The sequence below is a fragment of the Pseudophryne corroboree genome, chromosome 9, assembly GCF_028390025.1.
Source record: "Pseudophryne corroboree isolate aPseCor3 chromosome 9, aPseCor3.hap2, whole genome shotgun sequence".
NCBI classification, from domain to species: domain Eukaryota; kingdom Metazoa; phylum Chordata; class Amphibia; order Anura; family Myobatrachidae; genus Pseudophryne; species Pseudophryne corroboree.
Genome location: NC_086452.1, coordinates 466954939 through 466969961, shown reverse-complemented (window position 1 = coordinate 466969961; position 15023 = coordinate 466954939). Strand labels below are relative to the sequence as shown.

General features: G+C 46.3%; 1 protein-coding gene across 3 annotated transcripts in view; it reads right to left on the bottom strand.

The window, feature by feature from the left end:
- The window catches only part of LOC134958607 (fibulin-2-like), a 74850-nt gene extending 63712 nt beyond the window's left edge, over window positions 1-11138 (bottom strand). For 2 of the 3 annotated variants that reach the window (XM_063941314.1, XM_063941316.1), the window contains exons 1-2: window positions 11048-11138; window positions 2785-4092 (exon numbers count right to left, since the gene is read on the bottom strand). In XM_063941314.1, the coding sequence (XP_063797384.1) occupies window positions 2785-4033 (1249 nt within the window). In that variant the 5' untranslated portion in view covers window positions 4034-4092; window positions 11048-11138. Of the gene's footprint in view, window positions 1-2784; window positions 4093-10881; window positions 10991-11047 lie in introns of those variants that run through there. The other variant, XM_063941315.1, reaches the window with a different exon arrangement.
- Window positions 11139-15023: the final 3885 nt, after the last annotated feature.

Here is a 15023-nt window from a genome sequence, read left to right as displayed (position 1 = left end):
CCAGGTGTTTGTGTCGGCCACTAGGGTCACTTATCTTAGTCACACAGCTACCTCATTGCGCCTCATTTTTTTCTTCTTTGCGTCATGTGCTGTTTGGGGAGTATTTTTTGGAAGGGCCATCCGGCCTGACACTGCAGTGCCACTCCTAGATGGGCCAGGTGTTTGTGTCGGCCACTAGGGTCGCTTAGCTTACTCACACAGCTACCTCATTGCGCCTCTTTTTTTCTTTGCGTCATGTGCTGTTTGGGGAGTGTTTTTTGGAAGGGCCATCCTGCGTGACACTGCAGTGCCACTCCTAGATGGGCCAGGTGTTTGTGTCGGCCACTAGGGTCACTTATCTTAGTCACACAGCTACCTCATTGCGCCTCTTTTTTTTCTTCTTTGCGTCATGTGCTGTTTGGGGAGTATTTTTTGGAAGGGCCATCCGGCCTGACACTGCAGTGCCACTCCTAGATGGGCCAGGTGTTTGTGTCGGCCACTAGGGTCGCTTAGCTTACTCACACAGCTACCTCATTGCGCCTCTTTTTTTCTTTGCGTCATGTGCTGTTTGGGGAGTGTTCTTTGGAAGGGACATCCTGCGTGACACTGCAGTGCCACTCCTAGATGGGCCAGGTGTTTGTGTCGGCCACTAGGGTCGCTGAGCTTAGTCACACAGCTACCTCATTGCGCCTCTTTTTTTCTTTGCGTCATGTGCTGTTTGGGGAGTGTTTTTTGGAAGGGCCATCCTGCGTGACACTGCAGTGCCACTCCTAGATGGGCCAGGTGTTTGTGTCGGCCACTTGGGTCGCTGAGCTTAGTCATCCAGCGACCTCGGTGCAAATTTTAGGACTAAAAATAATATTGTGAGGTGTGAGGTGTTCAGAATAGACTGAAAATGAGTGGAAATTATGGTTATTGAGGTTAATAATACTTTGGGATCAAAATGACCCCCAAATTCTATGATTTAAGCTGTTTTTTAGGGTTTTTTGAAAAAAAACACCCAAATCCAAAACACACCCGAATCTGACAAAAAAAATTCGGTGAGGTTTTGCCAAAACGCGTTCGAACCCAAAACACTGCCACGGAACCGAACCCAAAACCAAAACACAAAACCCGAAAAATTTCCGGTGCACATCTCTAAGCTGTACCTGCCCTCCCTGCAACTCTATCTGCCCTCCCTGCAGCTCTAACAGCCCTCCCTGCAGCTGTACCTGCCCTCCCCGCAGCTGTACCTGCCCTCTACCTAGCAGCGATCAGGTGTGAATTAGGCCCAGAGTAGGATACATTTGTGCTCTGCACATACCTAAGGCGCAAATAAAAACACATCTACCTGCTTATGTTTAGTGCAACGCATCTCAAGCATCCAGGAGCCAGAAGTACATCAGAGGGAACAAGTGTCTGTTATACCTGCAGGAGCGCAGCAATCCAGCGGGGCAGTGTGACTAGTAACAATGCTATAGTTAATACAATATTTGTTTCACCTTTAAAAACCAAATGGGGCTCTCGTTTCCTGCCCAGCAATATGTACGTAGCTTTACTGACCATCTCTTGTTGGAATGTGACTTATTTCTATCTCCCCAATTGGGTCATTATATAGAGATGAGGCCTTGTTACTCTATGACAGTACTGTACATTGGGAAATAATGATGACTTGTCTCCACGCACAGATCTCACAGTAGGACAGGCGTTATATGTCAGAAATAGGAACCAGTATCTTACACACACTGCATGGAGAGAATGGATACACAATACAAGTCTTCCGACAGTTTCTCTGTGGAAATGAGCTGACATTCCGCCGGTGGCCCCTCTTCCTCCCCGTTCCCACAGATAACATCATCCAACCAGCACAGACACTTCTACACCCAGGAGAAATGCTTATCTACATAGGCAGATAACGTGTATTGTGATAGATATGGCTGTGAGCGCCTTCCACACCATTTACACAGGAACAAAAGCCCTTTGCATGAATGTTTACCCCGGGGTGAGATCCGACGCTGTGATTTGTAAATTAGTAGAATTCTTTTAGAGTCACATAAGACAACATTGCCTGAAAGCCCATGAATATACTGTTATGACTACGCACTGGTATCATTCTCAGGGCTGACAGAGCTAGGCATGGGTGCGATGATACATAACATTACAAGGAGAGGGGTACCAACCAAACCCACAGTGAAGCCTATCAGGTTTGTTTGTCCTGCAGTATAAAGAGCACAGGTGCCCACCAGGACCACTTAAACAGCATAGTAGGCCCCGGTCAAAGCAATGCTCTGGTGCCCCTACACACCCATTCATGGGAACCAATTAAAAAAATCCATAATAAGTTCCTCCTGCAGTTCTGCATCATCTCTCTACATGCTTCCATACAGTGAAAAGCTGTCAGCACTCTGATTGGTGGATAGCTCCAGGCATCCACCAATCAGCATGCTGACAGCCATTCACTGTCTGACTGCAGGCTGGGAGGCAGGTAGAGAGTGCTGTACTCTGATTGGTGTATAGCTCCAGGCATCCACCAATCAGCATGCTGACAGCCATTCACTGTCTGACTGCAGGCTGGGAGGCAGGTAGAGAGTGCTGCACTCTGATTGGTGTATAGCTCCATCCATCCACCAATCAGCAAGCTGACAGCCATACACTGTCTGCCACCACCCGCCCCTGCTCAAAGGCCCCTAGAATTGGTCCTGGGCAACTGCCCAGTTTGCCTATGTGTTAAGATGGCCCTGTTGCCCACTACAGGGCCTATATAAGCAACTAAATGTGTCCGTAGCCTCTGTGTAGCTCAAAAAACAAAAACAAAACTTCTCTTACCATCATGTGACCTTGAATGATTTAAATTGTTCTGTGGAACTCTGCCCTCTGCCAGCAGAACAGGGAACAGAACTTGAGGCTCTGCGGAGGGACTCGGGCTGAAATGACCAGCTGCTGTGGTCGCCTTTACTGCCTGTGAGAAGGTACTTGCTTCCTTTTCCTCTTCTGGGAGACCAGCTCTATGGACTGTTGGAAAGGTGTACTCAGCGTTAGCTACTTGTAGACCAAATTTTGGAGTCTCTTCCTTCTCAAGGCCCTTTCCCATAGTTGAGACCTTGTTTGGATCAGTTGGCTTTGACGGTGTTGGTGGAGTTGGACTGTTCTGCTCGACAAGGTCTTGTTGAGTTGGTTGTGTTGTGGTCTCCATGAAGTCATCAGCATGAGCTTTCTTGGATGTTGCTAGTGACATAGTGCTACTGTTCTCGGTGATGTAGGTATTATCTGTAGATACCCCAAGTGTAGGTGGTTGGGAGGTGAAGGGCATTGTAGAATGGGAATTTGTCGATTGAACCAACTTGGTTGGGTGCATGGTTGTAGACAAAGAGTCATCATCTACCTTATCATTATAATCCAACATGGAATGGTCCTGCATGGCGTTCCTTTTGAAATTGTTATTTTTTTCATAAACTTCATGGCTTGTGGAGTCCAGGGGGTCCTGCTCGTGGCTATAGGGATAGTCATATTGTCTCTCTGGGTCACTCTCGGTCGTGTCCATAAGATGAGTGGTACTGTTGGCATCCGTGTCGCATTGAGGTACAGCGTAGCACATTAAGTCACCCCCGGTATTGGGGCAGTGGCAGAACTTGCATTGTGACATGTGAAAGGTGTGCCCCGCTTCGTACTTCTCACTCCCATGGACGCAGCCGATCCTCCCGCACTGGATGCAGGCGTCCGCGGGCTGGATGACGTCAATGCAGTTGGGCGGTAATTCGGGACATGGGATAAAGTCGCAGCTGATCCTTCCTCCCCCCATAGCACATGAGCACTCTGTACTACCGAAGTCGACAAAGTAGGATTCGCCTTCGGGAACTTTCCCGTCTTTAAATCCAACATTCACGCAGTCGTAGTACTGGTACCCTTCGCAGGTGCATCCGAGCTGGGCGCACACCGGGCAACAGGAGCCCTCCTCCAACACCTCATCAATACAGTTCACCGTCGGCTCGCACACAACGTCGGAGCAGTCGGTCTGACAGAAGGACGGTTTCATGTAGGACAGAAGTAGGACAACATAGATCGGAAATCCCAGCATCTCAGGGGCCGTAGTCAGACACGAGCATCAGATTATTGATGGATTGAACTGGGAGGTGCCTGCGGGGAAACAAAAATAATGGCTTGTATGAGACAACCTTCCAGTAAGCTGTAATAGACAAATGTGCAATAACCCATCTAAAGGGTAATGCATTCTAAACATAACTTATTTTGCTTTAATCTCAAGTACATGTCGCCAACTCCGCTATCACTTTACTGCAGTGTTATTTTTGACAAGGATTTTCAATTTAGTTTTAGTCTTTGTCGCTTACTTAAAATTGTAGTTGGTTTAAACTAAAGTCACATTTTCATCTTTTTTCTTTTACTTTGTTTAAGTCACGATTTAGTCAGTGGATCTCAGTTTTCAATTTAGTCTAATTTAAGTAATTTTAGACAATGTTTTAGTCATAACTTTTGCAAACAGTTTAATAATACTGTAATGGATTTTCTGAAAAACATTTCTCTAAAATTCCCTTGAGAAATTTGCATACCTCTAACTATATGTTTAGTAATCTAGGCTCAGTAGGCTGAGAATGTGTTACATACTGAGTCTGACTTACCGTAGTGCTCCCATATATCATTAGTGTTCTAGGCTCAGAAATCTGAGAGTGTGTTACATACTGAGTCTGATTTACCATTGTACTCCCATATATCATTAGTAATCTAGGCTCAGTAGGCTGAGAATGTGTTACATACTGAATCTGAGTTACCGTAGTGCTCCCATATATCATTAGTAATCTAGGCTCAGTAGGCTGAGAATGTTTTACATACTGAGTCTGACTTACTGTAGTACTCCCATATATCATTAGTAATCTAGGCTCAATAGGCAAAGAGTGTGTTACATACTGAATCTGACTTACCGTAGTGCTCCCATATATCATTAGTAATCTAGGCTCAGAAAGCTGAGATTATGTTACATACTGAGTCTGACTTACCATAGTACTCCCATATATCATTAGTAATCTAGGCTCAGTAGGCTGAGAACGTGTTACATACTGAGTCTGACTTACCATAGTACTCCCATATATCATTAGTAATCTAGGCTCAGTAGGCTGAGAATGTGTTACATAATGAGTCTGATTTACCGTAGTGCTCCCATATATCATTAGTTATCTAGGCTCAGTAGGCTGAGAATGTGTTACATACTGAGTCTGATTTACCGTAGTGCTCCAAAATATCATTAGTAATCTAGGCTCAGGAAGCTGAGAGTGTGTTACATACTGAGTCTGACTTACTGTAGTGCTCCCATATATCATTAGTGTTCTAGGCTCAGGAATCTGAGAGTGTGTTACATACTGAGTCTGATTTACCGTAGTGCTCCCATATATCATTAGTTATCTAGGCTCAGTAGGCTGAGAATGTGTTACATACTGAGTCTGATTTACCGTAGTGCTCCAAAATATCATTAGTGTTCTAGGCTCAGGAATCTGAGAGTGTGTTACATACTAAGTCTGACTTACCGTAGTGCTCCCATATATCATTAGTAATCTAGGCTCAGTAGGCTGAGAATGTGTTACATACTGAGTCTGACTTACCGTAGTGCTCCCATATATCATTAGTTATCTAGGCTCAGTAGGCTGAGAATGTGTTACATACTGAGTCTGATTTACCGTAGTGCTCCCATATATCATTAGTAATCTAGGCTCAGGAAGCTGAGAGTGTGTTACATACTGAGTCTGATTTACCGTAGTGCTCCCATATATCATTAGTAATCTAGGCTCAGTAGGCTGAGAATGTGTTACATACTGAGTCTGACTTACAGTAGTTCTCCCATATATCATTAGTAATCTAGGCTCAGAAGGCTGAGAATGTGTTACATACTGAGTCTGACTTACAGTAGTGCTCCCATATATCATTAGTAATCTAGGCTCAGGAAGCTGAGAGTGTGTTACATACTGAGTCTGATTTACCATAGTACTCCCATATATCATTAGTAATCTAGGCTCAGAAGGCTGAGAATGTGTTACATACTGAGTCTGACTTACAGTAGTGCTCCCATATATCATTAGTAATCTAGGCTCAGTAGGCTGAGAGTGTGTGACATACTGAGTCTGACTTACCATAGTACTCCCATATATCAAATACAAATGAATGCCTTAAGTTTGTTAGTACAAACAAGTGCAGTACACAATCCTATTTCCTTCACAGCAGGTCATATTTATTTTATGCAAATATCTGGTACACATACTGTAATTGTTCTTTTAAAAATGAAAACCCCACCTCCAGTGTTAATTTTGACAAGGATTTTAAATTTCGTATTAGTTTTAGGGGGTCATTCAGAACTGATCCTAGATGTGCTAAATTTAGCACATCTACGATCATTTACTCTGATATGCGGGGGGGCGCCCAGCACGGGGCTAGTCCGCCCCGCATGTCAGGCCCTACCTCCCCTCCCGCACAGGTACAAAAGCATCGCACGGCGGCAATGCTTTTGTACCTGGTGAGTAGCTCCCTGCCAGCGCAACTCCTGCGCGCTGGCAGGCCGCTATTTGCCGCGTCCTGGGTCGCAGCGTGTGACGTCAAGCAGCCGCCGCCGCCGCCTGCCCCCCCCCCCAACAGTCTGGACATGCCTCCGTTGTCTGGACCACGACGTTGGCATGCCCCCTCCCGCTGTTAGCATCTCACTGGACTCCCGGGGTGCGCAAGCGCACTCCACAAAGTGATTCAGACTGCGATCGCTGCCGCTGCAGCGATGCAGTCTGAATTACCCCCTTAGTCGCTTGTTTTAGTTAATATTTAGTCAGTGAATCTCAATTTTTATTTTAGTCTAATTTTAGTCCTGAATTAAACTCGAATACTTTTAGTTCAAATTTTCTCTGACAAAATTAACGCTGCCTTACTGCCAGATTAGGAATGCCACTTGCTGGATGGACAGCAAAGTGGTGCAATAATCAGCTTCCTGCCTCACAGCACTGAGGTCTTAAGTTCAATTCCCATCAAGGAACAATTTGTGTCTAGTTTACGTGTGTGTGTGTGTTTGCATGGCAGGAATTGTTTTCTGGTACACGTTTAAAATTTTTTAACTTAGTTTATATGTTTGTGTGTATGTACATGTGGCAGGGAACATAAGGGGTCATGCCGAGTTGATCGCTCACTAGCAGTTTTTAGCAGCTGTGCAAACGCTATGCCGCCGCCCACTGGGGAGTGTATTTTAGCTTAGCAGAAGTGCGAATGGTTGTATCGCACAGCGGCTACAAATTTTTTTTGTGTAGTTTCAGAGTAGCTCAAAACCTACTCAGCGCTTGCGATCACTTCAGAGTATCCAGTTCCGTATTTGATGTCACAAACCCGCCCAGCAATCGCCCAGCCACGCCTGCGTTTTTCCACACTCTCCCTGAAAACGGTCAGTTGCTACCCAGAAACGCCCACTTCATGTCAATCACTCTGCAGCAAGCAGTGCGACTGAAATGCATCGTTAGACCCTGTGCAAAACTGCATCGTTCGTTGTACTCGTACGTCGCACGTGCGCATTGCGCCGCATACGCATGCCTGATCGCTGCGCTGCGAACAAATGCAGTTAGAGATCAACTCGGAATGACCCCCCCATAGATTGTAAGCTCCAGTGGGGCAGGGACTGCAGTGGTTCTGCGCTGCAGAATATGTGTGCGCTATATATATATAACTGTTAATAAATAAATAATAAAATATCAGGCTGTGTACACGAATTAGTTGCCGGAGATTAAAAGTTCTCATTAATAAATGGGATGGTCCCAATGAATTTAAGGAGGAGGTGAATCAAATCTTTTAGAGCGGAGAAGTTGGCCATAGCAACTAATCAGCTTTCAGCTATCATGTATGTATCAAGTGATTTCTATGAAATGTTAGGCAGATGCTGATTGGGCGATATCTGCAACTTCTCCACCTGTCTGCTTTAGAAGGTTTGATACATCCAGGCTGTAGTGTTAGGATTATGGTTAGCGACAGACTTTAGTAGCAACCTAACACCACAACTGCCGTAACATTACCCGCAGCCACCGGGCGAGGCTCAGACTTAGGATACTTACCGTCGTTACAGCCAAGTTGCCCCACCGCCGATTGCCAACGTCGTTCTCATGTCACCATTTCATCAGTCATTGACCCTCATGAAAAGTATTAACCATCAACAAAATATACCAAACCCTTACACAATATCTGCGTTGTGCACCTGCACCCCGTGTGTGTGACGGCCTCATTGCGGCTATTGGTGTTGACGTAGAGTTCAGACAATTGCACAAACACACCCTTAGCGTATCTAGCCTATGTCAGAGCTCCACCGTTTTTCCCTGTCCTGCCCGTCCCATCCAGGCATATGTGTGCTGCCACTCTTATACACATTGGTGGTCATTCCGAGTTGTTCGCTCGCTAGCAGTTTTTAGCAGCTATGCCGCCGCCCACTGGGAGTGTATTTTAGCTTAGCAGAAGGCAAACAAAAGGATCGCAGAGCGGCGGCATCATTTTTTTGTGCAGTTTTAGAGTAGCTCGAAACCTACTCAGCGCTTGCGATGACTTCACACTGTTCATTTCCTGTTTTGACGTCACAAACACGTCCAGCGTTCTCCCAGCCACGCCTGCATTTTTCCTGGCACGCCTGCGTTTTTACGAACACACCCTGAAAACGGTCAGTTGACACCCAGAAACGCCCATTTCCTGTCAATCACTCTGCGGCCAGCAGTGCGACAGAAAAGCTTCGCTAGACCATGCGTGAAACTGCATTGTTCGTTGTAATATTACTTCGCATGTGCACATTGAGCCGCATTCACATGCGCAGAAGTGCCATTTTTTAGCCTCATCGCTGCACAGCGAACGAAAGCAGCTAGCAATCAACTCGGAATGACCACCATTGCCATAAGTAGTCTGCATGAGTTCCGTGCTGTCTGTGAAGCTCCTAAACACTGCACATGTATATTTATAGATGCCTACATACATAAGCCAGAGGTGGACAATTCCCAGGAGTCAGGCAGCCATAGTCCTGATCAGTGTTTACTAGCAACTCTACTGCACATACCGGCTCGCTGCTTCACAGACCCTGCCGTCTCCTAGACCTGACGGCTTTGTCCACCCCAGGCACCGACTATGGAGCTGATTCAGAGATGCACACAAGTCATTCTCAGGCGCGGCTGCATTGCGCGCTCAGAGATATATATGGATCCTTGCATGTATCCAGAGACAGCTGCATCTCTGCAGCCTCTACACCTCCCCCACCCATCCGCTTGTAGAAGTAGCTGCCATTGCTGTCAGCGCAGACTTGCACCAGCCCTATCCTAAGTGTAAGATCTCTGCGTACGCTCACCTCTGAATAGCCCCCAATTCTGCCAACACGCCCACGTCACCCTCAGAACACTTACCCTACACACGAATGCCTTGCTGCCGCCCAGTTACACCCAATAAGCCGCAAGTGGGATTGGACTGAGACGCGTATAGCTTGCTCGTAGATGCGTGCGTTCAGCTCCGACACATGCAAAAAGTGCTAAAAATCGCCAGATCTGCCCACAAAGCGTACTTGGGTGTAAGCCCCGCAAAAAGGAGCTATACTATTCTTTTTTAAAGTGTAGACATATAAAGTCATTTAAGTTGGTCATACACGCATACCTCCCAACTGTCCCGATTTTCACGGGACAGTCCCGTTTTTTTGGGTCTGTCCCACTGTCCCTCCCACGGGCAGCAGTGTGTGTGTGTGTGTATGTGGGGGGGCAGTTGGGAGGCTCCCTAGCACTCGCAGCTCTGCCCCCATTGTGATGGGAATTGGAGGCGTGGTCCGCGATTGCGTCATTCACGTGAGACCACACCCCTTTTCAGCAGGCCATGCACGCTTTTCAGTGCTGCGCGGCTTCGCTGTGCCAAGGTGTTCCGACTTGAACGATACAAATGTTGGGAGGTATGTACATGGCTGAGTCACAGTATTATAGCCAGAGTAACCCCCGTGTGCGGCACGGACAGCAGTGAGACGGGCTGAACTGTCATTATAGCGACACATCTGGCAGTCCACAGGATCATTGTGATGGTGAGCTGCTCCACTATAGCGTGTCGGTCGGCCCTCACGCACCTTCGTAGCTGACGTTCACCTCTCACATCAGTGGCACGTGGTGCGCCATAGTTTCCACATCAGTTATTCACAATGGTGCCATTTGTCCAGTCACGATACACCTTCACCGCAGCAGCACGCGAACAGTTCACACACTGCGCTGTGTCAGAAATACCGCCGCCCTTGTCCCGAAAGCCGATAATCATCCCTTTCTGCAACTCGGATAAATCGCCCCTTTTACCCATGACAGCAACGCGTGATGTGTCTGCAGACGGCCTATCACCCACCTTATATACCCACCAAGCCAGCGCACACCTTATATACCCACCAAGCCAGCGCACGGCACGTGACGTACTTCATGGGCTACGCGCTGCCGACGTCAAATGCAGGAGGTGGTCATAATAATGTGACTCGACCGTGTGTAATAAAATAAAAGTAATAAATACATACAGTATAACAATCTCTCAGTAACGGAGCGCCCTGCAATTCTGCAACACGTGAATCTACTTCACAAAAGGCCAACAACCCAGACAGACTACAATGACACTTCAGCGTATCTGCAGTGTAACAGACATCCTATTCCCCAGCCATCAGCCCTCTGTTACTGCAAGACAGAGACCCAACAGAACAGTTTCCCAGCACAAAGGCAGCACATAGGATAATATAAGTAAAAGTCTGTGTAATAGTTGCTGTATAGTACATTCCATCACAAGTCCTCATATAATAATAATACAGCATATAGCACATCTAATGAACCTCCCTGCTGCCTATAGGGCATATTCCGCATGCTACAAAAACACATTGTAATGCCAATACAGTATGAAATAATAAAGCAAACAATTCTGTACCTCCTACTGCCACACAGCCCTGCAATTCTCATCCAGTGCAGTGATACATTGTGAAGGGATACAGAAAGGTAACATATACCTGCTGTCCTCCAGCCACAGAGAACAATACTATTACACAACTACAAACATTGTAAAGTGATTTGTGTCCATGTGAGTTCTCACTAACCTAAAGTCCTCTTCAGCCCAAACTCTCCTCCTCAAAGGCGACTCCTCTAGGTCTGTGTGCAGTCAGAGCATTGAGTCTTTTCTATTCCAGAGGAAAGAGGGGACTGAGCTGTAACATGAGACCAACAGGACCATATGTGTATGATAAAGCCAATTTATGTTACCCCCCCCCCCCCCCCCCTTACCCCAGGATCTGAAAGTAAATAGCTGAGATTTTCAGACATTTTTGTGATATTCAGGGCTTGAAGAGGGGATTTTAGGACTAATATTCAAAATTATGACATTATGTGCAAATAGCGGATGTTGCTGGTTTTTCCACTTTTTTTACTCCAGAAAATAACTGTTATGCAGAGAGGAGGCTGTAATGCAATTCCTGCCCTGTGTATTATACAGCTGCTCTCTGGGGTTCCTAAGAAAATATCAGAACTGCTGAGCTACAGGCGAAGCAATTTGTCTGCGAGTAATGTGACTTGGAACACTCATTCCAGACAAATGCTGAAAGCTGAGTTACTTTTACTGTTATAGTGAATTAAAGGCTACGGTAACTCTATTTAATGGATAGTTACTCTTTAGTTTGAAGATACAATTACATGTGATGCATTAAAGTACAAAGCAGTACTTACCTGTGCTCCTACAACTGGATATGCTAGGTCTTTAATGACTATAAAAGTCCAGCTCTATATATATTATCTACTCTAATCCTCTAATTTGCAATGTCCCCAATGGCTGTAAAGGTCCAGCTCTGGACCTCCTTGATGCCTGTAATGGTCAAACACCTGGACTCCAATATGGCTGTGATTCTCCAATTAGGGACCTCATTGATAGTTGTGATAGTCTAGGTCTTGACCTCCCTGATGGCTGTGATGGTTCAGCTTTTGACCTCCCGGTTGGCTGTGATGGTCCAGCTCTTGACCTCCCTGTTAGCTGTGATAGTCCAGTTCTTGACCTCCCTGTTGGCTATGATAGTCCAGTTCTTGACCTCCCCATTGGCTGTGATAGTCCAGTTCTTGACCTCCCCATTGGCTGTGATAGTCCAGTTCTTGACCTCCCCATTGGTTGTGATAGTCCAGTTCTTGACCTCCCTGTTGGCTGTAATAGTCCATCTGTTGACATCGCTGATGGTTGTATTAGTCATGCTCTTGACCTCCCCGTTGACTATGATAGTCCAGCTCTTAACCTTCCTGATGGATGTCATGGTCCAGCCCTGGTATAGTCTCTCCTTCTTGAGCAGGTTCCCTCACTAGGTTTGTTGAAACCCCATGACTGTGTGAATCTTCCCCACAATGCAATGAGAAGTTCCCAGAGGAACTATTTTAATAACCATTTTATATCGTAATTACTTTTTGACAAAATTTTTGGGTTTTGACAGAATCAGCCATTAATTAGAAGTAATTATTATTTCAGAACTTATAAATAATAATTACATGTGTTGTATCCATCACTAAAGATTTTTTTTACCTATTTTTGCGTTTGGGTTTGGAATTTTGCTTGTTCCATCTTGTGGATTTTCTAGGTGAAAGTATAGTGATATTGCTCAGGCTCCTCCTTGCCAGATAGATTGGAAAATGTTATTTCATTTTCTCTTTTCTCCCTGTCCACGTGTGTAGTTGTAGTTTAGCCTGAGCCACTCGTGAAATGTCTGCATGCTTCTGCTGCTTGTTATCCTGCTGGTGTCTTATGTAAAAATATCTGTATATTTTTTAGCTTCTCTTTAGCCTACCAGAATTCCAGCCATGCATGATCCCCCCACTTTGTATGCTTTACTTTTGGAACATGTACATAGGCCTTGCTTCTGAATTTCCTAATATGCTGCAGCACAGATTTTTTTCTATTACTTTGTTCATTTGGAGGATTATGTTGTCTTACTGGGTAAACAGTTTTGCTGGATAGCAGGCCATCATGATTACTTGACCCCAATATGTCATATCTATGTCAAAGAGCAATGTTCTCCTCCATTCACAAAGTATGTTTTTTTGTCTCTATTGTACCAAGCTATGGGCCTAATTCAATTCTGACCTGACTGTAGATGTGCCAAATTTAGCACATCTACAATCAGTAACCCTGACATGCGGGTGGACGCCCAGCACAGGGCTAGTCCGCCCCGCATGTCTAGCCCTCCCCCCCCGCCACACAAGTACAAAAGCATCACACAGCGGCGATGCTTTTGTACTTGACTAGTAGCTCTCTGCCAGCGCAGCTCCTGCGCACTGGCAGGGAGCAACTCGTCGCAATCCGGGTCGCAGTGGCTGCATGTGACGTCACGCAGCCGCTGCGGCCCACCCCAATGCGGTCTGGGCACGCCTGCGTCGCCCGGAGCGTGCCCCTAAAATGGCGGCCAAACACCACCAGCCCGCCCCTTCCTGCCCAGCGACCGCCTCTGTCTGTCAATCAGGCAGAAGCGATCGCAGGGCTGAGATGTCCGTCTGCTGACTAGCATGCGCCGGGGCACTGCAGCAATCAGATCTGAATTAGGCCCTATAAGGGGTTGTATGAATGGCTGTATGGTTGTCTTGAAAACATTTATGTTCTTTATCAGAGAAATATCTTATAGTTAGTATCATGGCGTGAGGATCCAGAGTCAATACTTTATGCTTTGCTAATATCCATGCACTGCTGTTACATACCTGAAGCTTTGCCATCCCATTTCATAGCACTTTTGGCTTTCTGCAGAATATTTAGCTTTCTCATCTGCTTCACGCTAACCTTCCAAATTTGGCAGCCAAACATTCTGTGGTCAGTTTTCCATGTTTCATGTCGCTGGCTACAGTTCTTACCCCAATCTTGGGTCTTTAATGCTGGACAGTATATCATTGCTGGTGTCCTCTGGTATTTGAGTACTCATCCACTTGCCTTTCACAATTATAACATGAGCTTACCACCTAGTGGAACTATGGGCCTAATTCAGACCTGGTCGCACGCAGGCGATTTTTTTCCACTGCTGTGACCAGGTAATCGCCGCCTACAGGGGGAGGGGGTAATCGGTGTGCAGGGGTGCGAACGGATGTGCAGTCTCTGCACAGCCCAGGACTTACTAAGCCTCTGCGGTGATCCGAGCCGGTGCTGACATCAGAAACCCTCCTTCCCTTTCCGAGTGCCTGGGTACGCCTGTTCCGGACACTCCCTGAAAATGGTCAGTTGCCACCCGCAAACGGCCTCTTCCTGTCAATCTTCTTGTGGTCGCCGGTGCGATCGCTTTGTTCATGAAATCCGTCACTGTCCAGCGATCCCTGACGCCGGTGGGCGACGCGTCTGCGCATTGCGGTGCATACGCATGTGCAGTTCAGACCCGATCGCACAACAAATCAGCTAGCGTGCGATCGAGTCTGAATGACCCCCAAAGTGCAATTACATACAGTGTTTCATAGCTGTCATTGAAGTATTCTATTTATTCTCTGGTGCTGTGTCCCATGATGTCCAATTATCTGGGAGACTCTGTACCAGGCAATAGCCTCCCGAGGAATTGATATGCAACCGATGGTGCATCGATAGCGGAGTAATCGGATTCCCCAGCGCACTTGAGCATTGCTCATATACACAAAGTGGGATTTGCAGGATTTGCACAAAGGGAGGGGCTTACACTGTCATTTGCATATTTTTGCACTTGTGAATCCATGAGAAATCGCAGCGGCGCATGATCTGCATGCACCTCCGTATCACGCCCTTCATGAGCCGGTCACATTCCAACATCAATGTCAGTCATATGTTTATGCAGTAATCACACACATTATACTCAGTATTGTTTCAGAAGAACTTTCATCCTCAGAAAATACCATTAGTTGGCCTGCGCGTCCTGACACGGCAAAGACACAACACAGAAAGAAAACTGCGCCATGGCACAGATTCCACACAGAGATTTCCATAATAAAATCTGCACTATTTCTTGAATGAAATGGTTACGGGGCCTGATTGTGAGTTAGATGTGGATGGCGGCAGCGGATACATCTACTGCATTATGCTAATGGGAGTATCCGTATGGC